This window comes from Acanthisitta chloris, unplaced genomic scaffold, assembly GCF_000695815.1.
Source record: "Acanthisitta chloris isolate BGI_N310 unplaced genomic scaffold, ASM69581v1 scaffold39684, whole genome shotgun sequence".
NCBI lineage: Eukaryota > Metazoa > Chordata > Aves > Passeriformes > Acanthisittidae > Acanthisitta > Acanthisitta chloris.
Window position 1 is genome coordinate 1 of NW_008668339.1, and position 18,802 is coordinate 18,802.

The 18,802-nt window shown below is 42.8% G+C and overlaps 1 protein-coding gene across 1 annotated transcript; it reads right to left on the reverse strand.

The window, feature by feature from the left end:
- Nucleotides 1–760: 760 nt before the first annotated feature.
- POLR1B (polymerase (RNA) I polypeptide B, 128kDa) lies at nucleotides 761–17,002 on the reverse strand. Its single transcript, XM_009072852.1, has 13 exons — nucleotides 16,844–17,002; nucleotides 15,843–15,975; nucleotides 14,704–14,840; nucleotides 13,265–13,488; nucleotides 11,262–11,433; nucleotides 10,030–10,201; nucleotides 8,956–9,237; nucleotides 7,219–7,352; nucleotides 6,626–6,796; nucleotides 5,859–6,015; nucleotides 4,409–4,605; nucleotides 3,771–4,024; nucleotides 761–1,640 (listed from the first exon to the last, which is right to left on the reverse strand). Exons 1-13 carry the CDS (start codon nucleotides 16,916–16,918, stop codon nucleotides 761–763), a joined length of 2,988 nt encoding a protein of 995 aa, XP_009071100.1. The 5' UTR covers nucleotides 16,919–17,002.
- Nucleotides 17,003–18,802: the final 1,800 nt, after the last annotated feature.

Sequence of the window (18,802 nt, forward strand, 5' to 3'; positions counted from 1 at the left end):
GACGAGCTCCAGTTCCGCAAGTCCCGCAAGCGTCCCCGCTGCACAAGGGCCGAGATCAAGGGTGGGAGCCAGGCTGAAGAGGCCTCTGCTTTCTTCTTCTTCAGCCAGAGAAAAAAGTACCGAAAAAAAAAAGTCCCCAATGCCGCAGTGCTGCACCAAGATAGATGCGGGGCTCAGCCACACCAAACACCTCCAGGACGCCTCCTGACAGGGTTACTTGTGGTCAAGGCTGCAGCTTCATGCAGTAGAACTTCATCCCACCTTCTTCATGAGTTAAGGCACATGTATTGAAATAAAGCAAAACAAAACGTGTCCAATCAGTTCAACACATAGCCATCACTAAGGCATACATTTTCCAAGGACTTTTTTCAAAAAACAATCTCTCTCTTATTTTTGTCATTTCCAGCATTCACTTCATGCCATTTCATGACCTCTTCATCTTCGCAGCTGCAGCCAGTGCCCAAAGAACAGAAGAACTCCACCACTCTCAATGCAGTAGCCTGGTAGGAGCAGGAATATTGCCTGATTTCCATACACCACACCTCGACAGCAATCCTTTAGGAAGTGCAAATGAACTTTGACAGAGCCATGTTCCCTTGCCATACAGCTTGTGACTGCCCCATCTCAACATAAACATCAAACTAATCTTGCAAACATCCGAAGAACCTGAGAACTGACTTAACACTTGAACCCTGCAGGGGCAGGACTGACATGTGCCTGCTCCCTCCCAGGAACAGCATCCCTGTGCCCAAGGACAGAGCTACTGCACATTGAGCTTTGTTTTTATGTTCATGGCTGCCAGCTCTGCCACAAAATAGCGGAAGACATGGGGCACAGGGACAACCTCAACTGCATCCACCTCACTGCAGACAGAGCAGGAGTATCTCCTGCTGCTCGCCAGAGAGGACTGTGGCAGCTTCTGCAGCACAGGAGATGTCATGCTGCCACAGTTCATGCACACGTAGGCTATGGAGCCATCAGAGCAGTTGAACAGGCGATCTTGCAGCAGGAAAGATGTGCCGTGAGCCAGCAAGGCATCCCGCTCCATCTCGCCAAAGCGAATCCCACCTTCCACGTTCCTCCCTTTGATGGGCTGGTTGGTGACAGCATCTCGGGGCCCCGTTGTTCTCACCTGGAACTTGTCAGAGACCATGTGGCGCAGGCGCTGGTAGTACACCACTCCCACAAAGATCTCTGCCTCCAGCTCCAGGCCGCTGATGCCGCTGTACATCTTTTCTGTCCCAAAGAAGTTGTAACCTGCACTCACTAAAGTCTCACCGAAGTACTTCAGAGCAGACTTCTTCTCTGTGAAGGTGAAGGGAGTGGCATCATAGGAGACACCATGCAGTGCTGCTGACTTCCCCGCCATGCTCTCAATTAGCATCCCAATGGTCATACGGGAAGGAAAGCCGTGAGGGTTGAAGAGGATGTCTGGAACCATCCCGTTCTCTGTGAACGGCATATCCTCGACTGGCCAGAGCTGGCTCAGGATACCTTTCTGTCCATGACGGCTAGCAAATTTGTCTCCAACAGTTGGATTTCGGGGAACCCTCACAGTGATGCAAGCCTTCTTGAGTTTCCCAGTGCCACGGTCATTGCTGCACAGCCTAATGTTGTCCACGATGCCGACTTCCTTATTCCTGTGTAAGAACAATCACAACAAAGGCATCAGGTGTGGTAATAATTTTCCTTTCTTAGCTAAAAGTCAAGGAAGAAACCTAAACCACTTTGCAAGTCTTAAAAATGCATTGAGACAGCCAGGAAACAACACTGTTCTTCAAAGCACTAGCCAGTAGCGAGGGAAATCTAACTGCTAAGAATTAGGGCAAGGAAACAATAGAAGGGCATCTCAAAGGTACCAATCAGCTACAGCTTTCAGGGGATCAGGTAATTTGTCACCCATGATTTAAAATAAAGATCATTTACACCTGGTTCATCTGTATCACACTGTAATCTGACAAACTGCATCCAGTGCCATTTCCTTTGTGTTAAAGGAGCAGTCCCTCTCCGTAACCCCCGATAAATTCACACCATATTGGTGGGATACCAAAGTAAAGAACTGGGTTCAGTGTAAAACAGAGAGGAAAATTCAGAGCAGAAAGGGAAAGTTAAGTGTGAGCTTTGCCAACAGGTGCCTCATTCAGGGGGTGTGCTGCTTCTCCTGATGAACCCTCAGCCTGATATTCCATATGCTGTGTGTCCGCCGCAGGCTTAACAGAGCTTTCAGCCCAAACTCTCTACTTGTTTTGGAGACGACAGCTAAGGAATACATTTTCTCCCATTATAAGACAGGATTAATTTTCTTTTTCTCCTTTGAAGACCTAATGAACACAGTGTAGGCCTGTACCTAACTTTAGCTTCTGTTTCAAAGCTATTATTTTATCTTGCCCAAATGGAATTAGGAACAGGCCATCACAAAAAACCCAAACAAACAAAAAAACTCCTGTGCTTCATAAGCCTTTCGGGCTTGTTCAAACTTTTGAAGTCAAACCATCTGTCCTCTCAAGCCACACATAAGCATAATGTCCAGCACATGGAGCACTGAAGAGGCAGTGCTCCTTACTGTCCCAAGGGCCCTGGGCCAAATCTGGGGCAGGAGCCAACACTGAAAGCTGAGAGCCTTAGCTCTCTGTAGAAACCTAAATAATTACCATGTTTGCACCAAGGATGAATAAAACCTGAATGGTGCAGAGGCAAGATGGCTCTCTGGAAAAGGAACCTGAACTAAGAGCAGGCCAGCATAGGAGTGCTGGGTAGCTGGTACGTGAGGTAGGAGAGCCAGAGGACAAGTACACGGCTGAGGTTACAGTTCCCCACTACCATGTGCCAAATCTCTTAGCCCAGCTCTATACCAAGTTGACTAATTCTACGAGTCCACAGGAGACTCCTCAGTGCAGCCAAGGCAGCACCTGTCATGGAGTAATAAACAATGGCCTTCCCAGCTACGCCAGCTACTGTGTCCCCCCAAGTGCTTCTCAAAATAGGCTGCTTTCCCAACGTGACTAATTACACGGCACTATCCTCACTCTGTCAGAGGGACACAGGTAAGGCCTGAAGTTGTACAGACAACTGGGAGTGCAGGATGCATTTAAATACATCAGGTTTCGTCAAAGCTTTTGCTTCCCTTTCCTGAAAGAATTAAAAGGATTTTAATGAAAGCCTCAACAGCCTTCTCTTTCAACTGAAGTTCAAAAATCTTACAAAATATATCCCCAAAATATTCCAGGGGAAGGAGGGGTGTAGTTCACACATTTTAATATTCTAGCAACTTTGGAAGCTGCAATGTTAATAAAAATGCCCATTAAACCCCTAATCCTGTAACAACTTTGCTTACAAGGTTTTCCGGCAAGTCTCCGGGAACAGGCACTTTGCATTGTTATTCTGTTTGGTGGTCCTTTGCAGGTTTTTTTGGTTGGTTTTTTTTTTTTTTTTCCTCGACAGAACACCTTATGCAAGTCAATTCACAAAAAACTACAGAAAATGACTGTGGGACACAGGCAGAGGAGCAATCCTTGGAAGACAGCAAAATATTTCTTTTATATCCACCTCAGATTCTCCTCCTGGGATAAGTCAGCCTTGCAACATACACTGGCTTACAGAAGACATGTGACAGATACATGGGAGTCACCTACAACAGGAACTCCATGCTCTCTCTGTCAATACATGGCCACAATCATGGGAAAAGGGAACACTTGGAGTAAAAGGGCCAACTGCCCTTAAGATTGCTCACTGTAGGGTGAGTGAAGCCAGGAGAGACAAGCTATACTTACTTATAGTACACAGTGAAGGCCTCCCGTGTGTTGAGGTTCACATAGCTGTAGAAGGGGTCCCCAGGCTGTATGATGGAGCCGACAAAAGGCAGTCCATCACCATCCAGTTTTCCTATAATGTTTGGGTCGCCAGGCCTGACGCCAAATACTAAATTATCGCCTGCTGCACCGGCTTTCAGGGAAAGGTCAATGCTCTCCACCTTGATAACACTTCCATAAGCAAACCCTCTCTGCCAGGAAGATTTGTTCACAATCTAAAAAGAAGAAACAAAGGCCTGTTAAAGACTTGCAAATATCTCCAAAAAAAAGCATTTCCATTTTGATCTGATGTCTACCTTTGTAGTACTGCCTCCCTGAACAAAGCCTCCCAGGAAGTCACCATTCCAAAAGGCTCAAGACTTTTTCAATGCTGGAAGCCCATTGGCTTGCGTAAGTGAGCTCTGCTCCATTCCAAGTACCTCCAGAACTACCTGCTGTAATAACATTTAACTGCTGTGCTCCTGGATCTGCCCTAGTGTGAGGACTAGGAAAAGCAGAAAGCAGACTAGCTCTTCTCAGCTATATACCACCCCTTCTTCCCAGTCCCCCACATTAAGTTCCTTCACAGAACAGCCAGATTTCTCCTTCTGGTGACTCACCATTGCATCTTCCATGTCATAGCCACTGTAGGATATGACAGCCACGATTGCATTGGTGCCGACCGGATAGCTGTCCATACCATAATAATCATACATGCTGGGCCGCACCAGAGGGCTCTGCGGGGTGTGAAGATGGTACAGCTTGTTATCTGAGCGATCTTTGTAGTTATAAACTGGGAATCCCATGGTTTGCTTTCCTAGAAAGGAAGAAAATTGGACTGATTCAAGATCAGTTTAAAATTTAATGTATGTTTCATCCTCCATTTATCTTGTTAAGAAAAAAAATTGAAACAATTTAGAGAGATTATCAAATCTTTGAACCATTGGAATTTAATAGTTGCCCTAAGCCCAGCTGTAAAAGTTTATATGAACCCCAACACAATTCCTCGCATAGTCCTTATGAAGGGCTCTTTTAAATTTTATTTTCTACAATTTCAAAATCTTCAGTAAGGTTGGTACGGTGGTTTTGGGTTTGCTTAGTAGTTTTTTGGGGTTTTTTTCTGATGTTTTGGTTTGGTTTAGGGGGGAGAGGTATGTGTGTCTTCACTCCAGAGTTTCCCACAGTGAGCACATCTTACACATTTCCAGTCCAAAAAACATTTGCTTCTGCACTATATATATTTTGTCAAGAAAACCAAGTTTTGAATATAGTCACACTGGTACTTTCAGAAAAGTATGAAAAAGTATTAGCATTTTAAGGACATCTTTCTGATAATACTGTCAGAAACTCAATATGCCAGATGTGTTAATGAGGTAATGAGACCTGCTCTCTTCAAGTCCCTACCCACACACTCTTAACCGGTCTTTTTTTTTAATAAGCTTGCAAATCACTTGCACCTCAGCTGATTAAAACCCCACTACACACCCTAACCCAACTTCTTCAGACAATCAAATAAATCAATATAAAATCTTTGACAAAAGTTGTCAGAAAACCCTCTTGCCACAGTGCTGTGTTACTCCCTTGCAAGATGCCTGCTGTACAACAGCTGCAGCATCACAACAGCAGTTGCTCTCTGAGAACAGGTGACAAGGAAACCTCACCCCACCTACTGCAGCACACCTACAGCAGGCATCAGTCAGGAGCACGTTAACCCCTGCCAGCTGTGGGGACAGGACTGTTGGCAGCACAGCTGTTGGACACTAACACCACCACACAGCTGTGGTGCCCTTCACTCTCCTCAAAGCAAGAAAAAAAACTAAACAAAACTTAATAAAGGCTTAAGGAAGGCAACATGAGTGCAGCAGCCCAATGGAAGGCAGTCAGGATGATCAACTGGATTTCATTAACTTTGCCATGAAAAACATCATCAATCTTAGTGCTGAAGCAACAGCTGAGAAGAGCGGCTATTTGGGTATGTGGGAATACACACTGGAATAGACATGAGAGGGTTTTTTTCCCCACCCTCTTCCTTGCCTAGGGACTTGCAGCATTGGGTACTACAGCACTTACCCATCTGGCACTGGTACATGTTTCGTGGACTTTGGTTGTGGTCAGAGAAGGGAATGAGGTTGGCCACCACACTCAGAATGCTGTGAGGGAAGAGCTCCTGGTGAGTGGTCACTCCAGGCACCACCTCAGACTCCAGTGAGGCCACGTTCATGAAGATCTGCAAGCATCAAATAGGACAATACTTGTTCGCTTTCTTCTTTTAAAGGGAAGGAATCAAAACAAACCTGTCTCCAATGGTTTTTCATCTGTTTCAGTTTTAGCTGTGGTTGTTGTCTGCACCTTAGTGTATCAACAGGCAAGAAAAGTCAGCTGGTAAACCACTTACCACCAATCACAGACAAATGGCAAGGAAAGCAAGTCTGGAAATACAAAACTGCAGTGGCACGTCCTACTTTCTATCTCCCATTTGAATTGTTCCAAGTGGGCAAGTTCCCCAGCAATCCATGTCTTGGCTGATCATGGGCAATTTGGAGAACATGATGTAACACAAGATGATGCAGTACATACACAACAGCAATCCTTCACGTCAAAAGCTTCACGAAGTTAATAGTGAGAGCAGATTTCAAAATCTCACAAAGACCTCCACAGTCCATCCAGGACATTTACCGGAAACTAATTAGCAGGAGGTGAAAGAACCCTTTTGTCATCTATTCTAGCTCTTCAACACAAGTTCCCCTGTGCCTCATCCTCAGCTCTTTTCACAAATATTTTCCAAATCCACTTCTGATGACAGGTAGTTCTCTAACATGAAAATATGCAAACCTCACCTGTTCCAGAGTGCCAATCCATTCATTCCTTCTGTACAACAGGTTTCTGACAGGTCGCACCATTCGGCAAGAGGTAGTAAAGATGAACAACCCAGGATACAGACTGGGTTTTCCTGTCATTGGGATAAGGACCACTTCTGCGCGTGCAGGAAATCTCTGCTCTTGTGTTATCTGTTTGTGCAAAGAAACACCAATTTAGAAACACAAACCTTAGTTAAAATGCATCCAACAGGTTACACAATGAAAATGCTAACCCCAGTTGTAGCCACTAATAAAAAAATGATGAAGATCTTAAAAATAGTTCTAGAAAAATATTCAGCAAGAAATTACAGAATATGTCTATCTTAGATCTTTCAAGGAAAAAAATTTATCTAAGAATTATGACTTCATGAACCAACAAATGAAACATATGGAAATCAATAAGAAAAACAGATAAGCCCACTCCATTACTAATGTACAGCTAAAGATAACTTACTGGGTCAGATTTCAAAAATAAATAAATAAATGGGAGCCTAAGAAGTTCCAAACATGCCTGGTTTTGACCACTGCATATTGAGGATGTTTAGGCTAAGAAGCACGTTAAACCAGACAACCTTGAAACGGCGCAGAGTTTCTGCAATCTTCAGAGCCAACTCCCCCTCTACCCAGCCCACCACAGACCCATCCAGCACAACTCTGTAGCACTCTGCATAAGGCTTGCTGGGAGTCACATCGATGGGGGTGACACCTGTGGGGAGAGGGGAACAGCCAAACAAAACACAAAAGTTATTTCTGCATCCAGTCTTAATCTGCACCAAAAAGCTTTCTGAGGCACTAAAAACTTCAGACCTTGTCCTGATTTTAGCTGGGATGGAGTTAGTTTTCTCAGTAGCTAGTGTAGTGCTGTGTTTGGATTCAGAGTGATAATACTGTTGACAGTACACTGATGTTTTGGTTTTGCTAAGTTGCGTTTATCCTAAATCAAGGACAGTTTCTTTCTTGTGTCTTATGCTCTGCCAGTGAGAAGATACACAAGAAACTGTGAGGGAGCATAGCTGGGACAGGTGAGCTGAACTAGCCAAAGGGATATTCCCCACCATGGCATGTCATGCCCAGTATATAAGCAGGAAGGGGCTGATCCGGGGGGGGACGGGGATGGTGAGCAATTGTGCCGGTCCGCGGGTGGTGAGCAATTGTATTGTGCATCACTGATTTTGTTCTTTTTATTATCTAACAGCATTTTAGCTCATTCTGCTCTTTATTATTATAAACTGTTCTTATCTCAACCTACATATTTTACTTTGTTCTCCTCCCCATTCCTCCAGGTTGGAGGGGAAGGGGGGGAGGAGGGAGTGTGAGCGGCTGCGTGGTTCTTGGCTGCTGGCTGAGGTTAAACCACAACAGACCTACAGGGCAAAGTTGCAGATTATTTAATGGAAAATAGGACACATTCACAGCTAAGAATACCATTCCCCTCCCCTTTTTTCTGACTGAAATAAGGATTCCCATTATTGTGGTAATAACAAGTGAGATGCAGTTCAATTAAAGGCACCAGCAGCATTACAAAGTGGAGTTAACTTTCTTCACAGTGACTAGTATGGGGCTATGTTTAGGATTTGTGCTGAACACAGGGTTGATAATGCAGAGATGCTTTTGTTATTGCTGAGCAGAGTTTACACAGAGCCAAGGCCTTTGCTGCTTTCCGTACTGCCACGCTGGCAAGGAAGTTGGGGATGCATGGGAGACTGGGAGGAGACACAGCTGGGACAGGTGAGCCAAACTGACCAAAGGGATACTCCATAGCATATGACATCATGCTCAGTATATAAGGTGGGAGGAAGAAGGAGGAAGGGGGAACATTTGGAATGACGGCGTTTGTCTTCCCAAGGAACTGTTACGCATGATGGTCCCTGCTCTCCTGGAGATGGGTGAACACCACCCGCCCACGGGAAGCAGTGAATTAATTCCTTGTTTTGCTTTGCTTGTGTGTGTAGCTTTTGTTTTCTCTATTAAACTGTCTTTATCTCAACCCATGAGTTTTTGTAGCTTTTACTCTTCTGATTCTCTCCTCCATCCCACTGGTGGGGGAGTGAGGAAGTGACTGTGTGGTGTTCAGTGGCTGGCTGGGGTTAAACCACGACAGCATTGAACTCTTACACTCTCCAAAAAGCTGCCATGCCTCTACAAGTGATATGTTAATTACTGCTCAGCAGAAGCACAGTAACTACAGGTTCAACATGATTTCAACTTCTCACCTTAATAGTGTACTGTGATGCTACATGGAGAACTTTTCCCAGTTACGGACTGGCAGGGCAGAGACGTAAACAGACAATCAAGCCAGGAAAACATACCTAGGGAACATAACAGCAGCGGAATGTCTGTTGAAGGCACCATCTCCGTCACTATTTCACACACAGCTGTCATGTGGTTCATCAGGCCACACGGTTCTCCATCCGGGGTGTCCACAGGGCACAGGAACCCCCAGGACTCCGGCAGCAGCTTGCGGACAGTTGTAGTTCTCATCTGGGAAAACACTGCCCCTCTGTGTATGCAGCGGAAGTGGGAAAGGTACCGGATGAAATTCAGCTTGTCCCCCACCACACACAGACCACTGTCCTGCAACATGCCCAGGCCTTGGGAACAAAGTTGAGATTTATGTCAGGATGTCATCCAGCTTTAACAAATACAGTATGTTACAAGGCAGTTTATTGTTTTCCACTAACAATCCCCAAAGACGCTCACACGGGATCCCAAGAACAGAAGCACATGTCCTGCTGCCTGTGCACAAGCAACTCAGTGACCTGTGAGAGACCTAGAGACTTTAAATTCCATGCTACCCCTTAAAATACAGTTCCTTTAAGAAACATGTGAAAACCATTCCCAGTGAAACAACTGGGAATTTGCAGCTGGTACTTTTTAACCAAAATTCTGCAGCCTTTTAATCTAATTCAATTTTGTAGTAGATATTCCATTACAGCATTGTCATACCAGACACTTCAGGGAAGCATCAGGTAAGTTTGAAATATAATGCCAGCAAAGCAGTTTCTCTCCATTTAAGCTCACATGACCAATGGAGCATTTCTGATTAAAAAATGTCACTTCTCTGTCTTACATTACACCTTCTAAGAAAAAATTATCTTTAGGAAAACAAATCAAAATACAGTTCCTGTTTGGGACAACGATAAATTTAGTTGTTGAGGCTTTGCTTTAATAAGTAACATACCATGCACAATGCCTATGCTTGTGGAAAAATCTTGCCTTTTTCCTCAACTATGCCCTTCCTCAAACCCCTTTCATTAACTCAGTTACAGTATACAATGTCTACCTACAAGCATTTGTTTTCAGTCAAGAGCTCAGTTATAAGTTGTTCCTCATTCTGTTATACAGGAAAAAAGAAAAAAGGCTCCTTAAGCCTAAGGATTTACCAGTTTTAGATCGCAGGTTACCAGTTGCAAGAAGATACTCAAATGGCTTGGTGAGGTCTGGTGCCAGGCTGAATGCCTTCATCAAGCTGTCTGCATTTATGCTGATATCTGCCTTTTCTGCTCTTTTCTCCAAAACGAACTTAACAGATTGTAACCAACTTTCAAGCCTCTCCTACAGTTTAAAAGTGAGAGATTTAAATTTAAAGCAGAGAAACAAAGGCTCAAATTAGAACTTCACATCAGTTGCACATGCTACAGAAGCCCTCTGAAATCAGCAGGATGGACAACTCCTAGGAAACTGACAGTTTTCCAGCCTTATTTCCCACACCGACTTTGTTTTATCAAAAACACTGACAGTATCATGTCAACACAGAGTTGCAAGGAAAACACCCACCCAACAGCTCAGTGATAACTTTCACCCAGACTGGTGCTGAGTCTGGCAAATGGAAGTACAATCACAGAATTTCATAATGCACTAAGAAAACCCAAAGCAGAAACTGTTCCTATAATCTGAACTCAAGAATAACTCTGCTAAATACAGTGACAAAGCAAAATGAAGTTCAGATACCCAAATCTGAAGGCCATGGGAAGACAGTATTTAAATGTTGCTGCCACAATCAGAGATACTGGACTGGATTTTCATTTTATCTGTAATTTTAACACTGCTGTGATCTTAGATACCATGTAAGAACAGGGAAAAGTATACAAGATACCCATCAATGCTTCAAATTCCTAACAAAAAGCCACTCTACACAGCCACACTGTGTCTACTGTATGTTAGCTCACTCTACTGATGATCTGACAAGGCTAGGCATGAAAACAACCTCTTCTGGTTTCTGGTGGCTGTTTCATACAGCACTAAAATGCTTACCCTGAACTCACTTTTAATTTTATTCCTGAGCTCACAAACCACCCTAGAAGAGAGGTTTTAATAGTCTTTCAACAACAACAAAGAAACACTAATGAAATTTTTGGCTAAAGGGGAAAAGAAAGGTTAAAGAAAAGTTATTCAATAACTTCAATATATTTAGTACCCTACAGTGAGACAGCCAAGACTTCTTCAACTACACTGCCTGAAAACTCTACACCCAGCACTGGTCTCATTGTTCACTGCACATCCAGGCTCCCTGCACTTCAGCCTGGCTCCTGCACTTCTCCTGACCCCATGGTCACTGTGGGGTCTGGACTGGATAGCTATTACATTCACAGGCTTAAACTTCTTAAGACCTTACCTTTAAGAACATGAGGAAAAGCTGTCCTGGGGTAAGCACCTCCTGATTCATGAGACTGTCTGGATTATCTTCCATGCACTCCCCCTTGGCAAACGCATATAGCTTCTGGGTCATCATACACAGCAGGTAGAACTTCTCAGTTCTATTTGTCAGGTGTATACAGATACATTTGCTGGAGGAAGAGAAAGAAGCAGGACAACTAACCATCTCTTCAAGCTAGCTGTTCTTCAAGTTTCTCTCAAATAACAGTAAACCATTTTTGGGTAAAAATCCTAACAAGGCAAAAGCTTTTCCAGTTACTCTTTGTGAAATGAAAATTCCTATAAATAACAACAGTGAAATGAAAAACAAACAAACAAAAAAAAACAACCCACAAAACCAAAAAACAAACAACACTCCACCAAAAAAAACCAAACCCCACAAAAAAACCCCTACCCCAGAGATTGAGTTGAAAAATTATCAACTTGTCTTTTTAAGGGTCTAGTTTTATGTTAAGTGTATTACTTATAAGAAGGTGAACCTTGTGAAAGACTCATTTTACACACTCCAGTGTTACATGTCTTTTAAGTATACAGTCTGTGTAAGCAGATGTTTGACTTGAGGCCAGCCAACAGATGATGTTTGTGTGTTACTTTACAGTAGTTATGACACCGATCATACACACACACATATCCACATAGCTGCACCCCACCCCAAACCTGAGCTGGAAACTAGTAGTAAACCACAAAACATTTCTGTTAAAACTATCAGTGTCCTGACACAAATTCAAAATTTCCACTGCTATCACCTGTGGAAAACTGTGGGCTGAACAATGCTCCGGCACAAGCAAAAGGGAAACCAACACCTAATTCCCACTAACGCTGGTTGAATGCTTTCCAAGACACTTGAGATCACTTGCTCTCTAAGACTCAAGTGCACTAGTCCTTCATCAACACTCAGACTTTTTTTCCCCCAGCTTTACACTTCAGCTCTACATCACCCTCGATTGAGGCCTTCACAACCTCACTGCAAAGTAAGACAGAACTCCGAAGGCAGATTCTGTCCAGGTAAGTTACAGTTCTGGCTTACTTACATAAGGGTACAACTCAATTCATGTTTTCACTATTTCTCCTCCTCCATCTCCTCAGATGAGGCTAATAAAGTGTACAGAACATATAAAATAAAAACCCAAAACCACAAGACAAACCAACCCCCACACAACCCACCGACCAGGATATTTAGAAACAAGAAAATCAGAATAATGCCAGCTTTCTTCAAATTACCCACTCACACTTCTCTGTACAAAGCTCTGGGATTTCAAGTGATCTATGGATTGCTACAGTGCTTCAGAGAGGCACCGGCATGCTGCCTTCGTGTTTCCAGCCACCAGATCACTCCCTATTTACAAGTACTCAGGGACTTGGGCACCCCAAATGATCCTTTTCATGTGCTAAAAAACCTCTAAGAGGAAACACCTCCTTTACCAGAAAACCAAATTATTTAGTTAAAAGCCTGCCACACTGACAAACTCAAAAGCCAGCTCTTATTTCACAGAAGATGCAAAATTTTAAAGCATCTATTTTCTACCATTCCCATTTTACAAGATAAAAGTAATTGATAGGTGACAGCAGTTGTGTGAAACTGGTAACAAACTGCATTATTTCTGTTGAACAGAAATAGCCTAAAGCTGTCACAGACCTAGCTTTAACCTTCTCATCCTTAATCTTGAATATATACGTTTTTCATCAATTACATCACAAAAATCACACCTAAGTAACAACTAATACTCTCTCCTGAAACCATTTTGGGAATACTTGTGTCAATCCACTAAAATACATAGTTGTGAACACAGCAAATACACAGGTCATTATAATATCCTGGAGTCGAATCAAAAACTGCCTGCTGGTTATCGTTTTATAAATGTGAAAACCAAAATAAAGCATGATGTAACCTGTCACAGTACTTTTACACCTGCCTATAAATTCAATACAAGTACACCGAATCACACACTCCTACATACATACTTCAGAATGAAATCTGCAGCCTGTTCATTGCTGTACCACTCAGGAAGGTTGAGTTTTATTCTGAAGCTCCTTCCCAGGTATTCAAGGACGTTGTGCTGTGTCAGACAACCTGCTTGCACTACTGCTCTCATCATCTCCGTAACACAGTTCACATAAAAGGTGTCATGTTCCCTTCCTCTGACCAACTCCTCAAAAATTTGGTAGTCTGGGAAATTAACTAATGCCTGAAAGACAGAAGTGTGTCAGATCAGAAAAATAAGGTCGTAACAGTATCTGTCTATAAAATACAACTGAAGGACCAAGGCACTCCATGATTTAGGTTTTCATTCTGGTATTTATCTGGAAATACCCTTCCACAAAGCAAAGTTGAAAAACGTGGGGTTGAGGTGCTTAAGAGTATAATGCAGGGGACATTCATACCCTGATAAGGATAGCAAGTACTCCCAATCCAATGAGGATTTGTTTTGTTTTTTTTTAAACCCCAAATGCTTCTCTTGTTTAGGTAAGATTAACCAATATCTTTACAGAATGAGTTCACTTAGAAACACCAATTTAACTCACCATTGTCTCAAGCTGCTATTTACTCTTATACAAACCAACACGCAAATTAGCCCTTTGATGAAGGCTATTAGAATAAATCCCCTTTCTTTCAGCACTTCATTCATATACTAAAGCTTGTCATTAAATCCAACATTCTTAGCTTTTGGCTTGATAATGCTTTCCTGCTTGTTTCTTGTTATGCAAATTAACTGTCCACCAATGACTTCTACATTTACTGGCAAATGTGCCTCACTTTTAAGCAATCTATTTGTTCAACACATTTAAGCAGGCTTTAAAAAGTTCAAGAAAAATTGAAGGCTACATGAAAAAGACACTAAGGCAGATTTCTTCATAAAAGGAGGGAATGTAAGCTCAGTTCTGCTGCTTGGGAATCATGATACATAAAATCTGGAAGAAGCCAGAGTTCGTGCTGACTCTTTCACAAGTGGGGAGAGCACTGGGATGATTACACAGCAAAACCAAATCAGAATCAGAGCCAGAACTACTGTGGAGCTGCAGTAGCAGCAGTCAGACCTAGATGGGCCACCAGGAAACCAGCCCAGAACTGACCCCAACTGAGGCTGAGATGGAACATTTGACTGTCATTCTGTTTTAAGAAGATTCCTGAGATCTTTCACATTAGGTGGCAAACTTTCCAAAATCTATTAATCCAGATCATTCATAAGCAAAAATACATGAACCCTCTCCTGACCATGCACACATCTTCCCTGCTGCAGCTGAGTGCAGGCACAGGCTCAGTCTGAACTACACTTCTTCAGCCAGTACAGGAAGGACGACTGAAAATGCTTAAATGAAATTAGCTTCTTCTCACTACCAAAAATAAAAATGCTTAGCAAAACTTCTGTATTTGTTCAACACAGAAAGCATTTATAGTTTACCTTCAGAGCAAATCCCAAGGGAAGGAAGAACAACTCCTTATGAAAAATAAAATTCACCATGACACAACCATTTTCCAAGTAGTGAAGGTTCATATTTATTGCTGTGTGCTCATCCTTAACACAGTGCATCATTACTCCTGCAAAAATTAACATAAGACCAATGTGAGCTGTGCAAAACCAACTGGCTGCATTGCTGTGATATGCCCAAGCAGGTGTGAGGCAATTCATGGGAGAAACTTTGGTACTTGATGGCTAAGAACAAGAGGCAGATCAATCTTTCAGCATCAGTGTGCCACTTCAAATAAACACGCCAGTGCAACTCAGTTTTCAACAGACCAGGGCAATGTCTCAGACAGCCAGCACACTTTCTCAGAGGCTTAGAAGGTGCATAAAGGAACAAGCCTCAACTATTCTGTCTGTAACCTCAGATTCTAAGACAGAGTACTTGTGTGTTGTTCTAACTGCACTCTGGGCCAAGTTTTCACTTCTGTGTTTGGGTGGTAGTGCTCAAGCAGTGTCTCTTGGTCCTGTTCCACACTATCCACTGCAGGACAAAGAAAAATAAACCAAAAAGGACTATTTAAAATGGCATTGCCTCAAAACAAACTAATGTGGAACCACGGTGTGTGCTAACGTACCACAGTCCAGACAAATCAGCAGCTGATAATACCTGAGTTTAAAACTATTTAAAATTTCTGGCTTAATTTAAACCAATTTTGCTGAGTATAGATGACAAAGGTAGGGGACAGCCAAGAACCTACTTAACCTACTTCATGTAAATTAAATCTGCCACCTTGAAAACCAATTAAACAAGTTCAGTGGTTTACAGTGACTTCTGCTGAAGGTAAGGTTTGAGTTACACCTTCCACATAATAAAAGGTGACCTGTACTCCAAGGTCTGGAATACAGCCTCCCTTGCTCCACATAGGCAGCTCAGACAGCTCCCACAAGGCAAGCACCTGCCTCGTGCTTATACTGTTATGGAGGCATTTACCCGTTATTTTTTACATGCAGTAAAAAACACAAACATTTTACAAGAGCTACAACAAAACAAACTACCAAATTCAGCTACAGATGGTCACGCCTGTTTGTCTTCAAGTAGTTATTAACAGGATGCTGCAGGAAACCGCTCAGCTTACCGTACTCTGTGAAACCAGGGCCTCTGTTTTTCCACTTGTGTCTTGCCACTGCAAGAGGGAAATTTCGCCTGGGCATAATCAGCAACCTAACAACTTTTTCTAAGCCATTAATTATAAAGTAGCCTCCCATTTCCTGCCAGGAGAAGAAAAATTATTTTTAATGTGCTTAGAAACTCATAACCAGAATTTTAAGACAAAAATACTTGTATTATACAGTAAAATAAATATTTAATATTTTAACTAGGAAACACATTGCAAGACATGTTTCAGCACTGCTTTTGGAAAGGTTGCACTTCTTACCAGTGACTTATCAAGCTTAAGTGTAGTACAGATTGCAAGGAAAGGTATGCACGTTCTTCAATTTAAAGGAAGAAAAACAAGCCCAAAAGTCTGCATGGTCAATGCAATGTATCTGAAGAACTGACATTAACTACTTCAAATAAATAAATTGAAGCTCTTTTTTGAGTTTATAAACCAGAGGAATCTTCAGTGCAGAAAAACCTCTTTCTGGTCACATATGAGCTTATTTTTCTGATTTCCTTTTGTAGTTTGCTCACTCTTTTTGTGAGTACAAAGCACAGTACTAAATAATTCTGTATTCAATTAGACAGCTCACATGCTACTGGGGAGATAAGGAAAAAGCTGCAGAGGCCAACTGAGAATGAAAACTTCTCTTTAACTCTTTCAATGCCTGTTCCCCAAATGTTCATCTCCACAGATATCTCACAGCTGCACAGACTAAGCTCCTGAGTAGCAGTTCAGAGGTTGTATACTGAAACTGTAGGTATCGGCATCAAACAGCTCTCTGTACCCAACAACAGCTGTGACTGCAAATTTCTCAAGATGCTTTATGCAACCACCATAAACAAGGTACATCCAGGAAAAATAGCAAGTCAAACTCGAAACAAAATACAAACAACTCAAGCCTTGTAAAGAGATTCTGGCCTGATGGACTGCTGGGGTAAAATGCAGGTTTTCCTGACCCACCAAATCACCATTACCTCCTCCTCTTCGTGGTGCTCCATAAGCTCTTGTGGGGAAAGATTATAAAGGCTGCACAATTTGGATTTCACCATGATTGGAATATACCCTAGGGGTTGCTTGATATTCCCCTGTGGTACGTCATTCACTGACCAGCTGATGTCAGCCTAAAATGATAAAACACCAAGAGTAAGCTAAGTTGCCCTTTTAATATTTCTTGTTGTATTAACTGTACATTTCATATAACAACAAGCAGCCTAACAAAACTTCTGTCACTTTAAAATGGTAATAATAATAATAAGCAGAACTGGTAGATGCATGCATAAAGATGACACTCCGGAAAACAGTCAACATGGGTTTACAGAAGAAAATGACACAAGTCTAAGTAAGGAAGCTGCTAGGTGAATGAGCAAAGTCAACACAGTTTACTTTGCCTTTCAGGTGCTTCAACAGAGCAGCCTAAATAAAAAAAAGGCAGCCACAGGATAGGAAAAGAAACCTCAGAAGTTAAGTTAAAAGTAGAAGGAAACAACAAGTGTTCAGTGAAAGGACATCCACACCACAAGCCTTTCCTAAGACTTCTTCACTAACCATGTTCATGAGTGATCTGAAAAGCGAGAAACAAAAGCATGTGGGAAAGAAAATAGTTTATTTACAATAACAAGATCTGGCAGTGGGTCTCCAGAAGGATTGTGGGAGCAAACAATCCTAACTTTACATGCAGAATGTCATACTTTAAAAGAGCTACTGCCGTGCAGGAAAGAAACACTGGCATTGCCATACAAGAACATTGGTTCAACATCTGTCAACAGCTAAGAAGAGTAAACCGAGTCCTAGAAATTACTAGGAAAGGGAAGAGAAATTTTCCTGTGCCCCTCTAAATCCACAGTGCAGCCTTACACAAAGATTACTGCACCGTTCTGGTCTATACCTTAAGCAATGACTAAAGCAGCTCCCATATGAGCAGCCATTCAGCAGACTGGAGCTCACTTCTCACCTTGGGAAAGTGGGAACGGCAGGAAGAAATTGAGGGAGGTATATGTGGATAAAGCAGCATGGTGGAAACAGGGAATGACTATTCACTACTTCCTGTGGGGCATGGGCAGGGAGTGGGAGAGACCAACCTGCCCCAGCCCAAAGCAATGCCTTCTCATACAAGACACAGCAAACTATTTTATCCAACTGCTCCAACCATTCCAAACATAATAAACAGACAAACAATGGGAAAGAAAAAAGATGGGAAATAATTCCACTATGAAAAATAAAAGCATCTCTAGCTCAGGAAAATCTAAGAGCCACTGGAAATATGGCTGTGAATAATTGTGACTGCTCCACTTTCATGGTCAGATAAGATACTGCACTTAGAATAGCTTTTATCACGGTAAGGTGTAATGCTTTGGACAAATAAAGAGAAATCAAGACGAAGTTCCAAGCAAGCACACCCTTGCACCGGGTGCCTCAGGTAAGCAATGAGCTCCAGCACAATTACAGAATTTTAATGGAAAATAGCAAAGGCTTTCACAGTGCAAAGGAAAATATCTGCTTGGGGATACTTCCTCTCGAGGCAAGTTTCAGAGGAATTCAGAAAAACAATATACTTATGCCGTGAACAAGAGAAATTTATAGCTCTGAGCTTCTGTACGGGAGAAACGCTGCTTTGGCAATATGGATCCCCGCAGAAACAACATTGGATGGCCATGCACTCCGGGATGACACGGGTTTCATCCAAGGCCTTCCGAGCCGGCTGCCTGCTTCCAGGGCGAATGTGACAACAGCGTGGAGAACGCGGCAAGGATGCAGCGGGAAAGAAGGGCAGCGACAAGCTCAAGGCGCAGGGAATTTTGTGTGGTGAGCTCACACCCACCGAGACCCCAGAGCCACGCGGGACAGCTCTCTCTGAACGTCCCCAAAGGCGGTGAAGCAGGGAAGGGTCCTTTACCGACGGCACAGGGCTCGGCGGGCTCCGCTGCCGCGGCGTG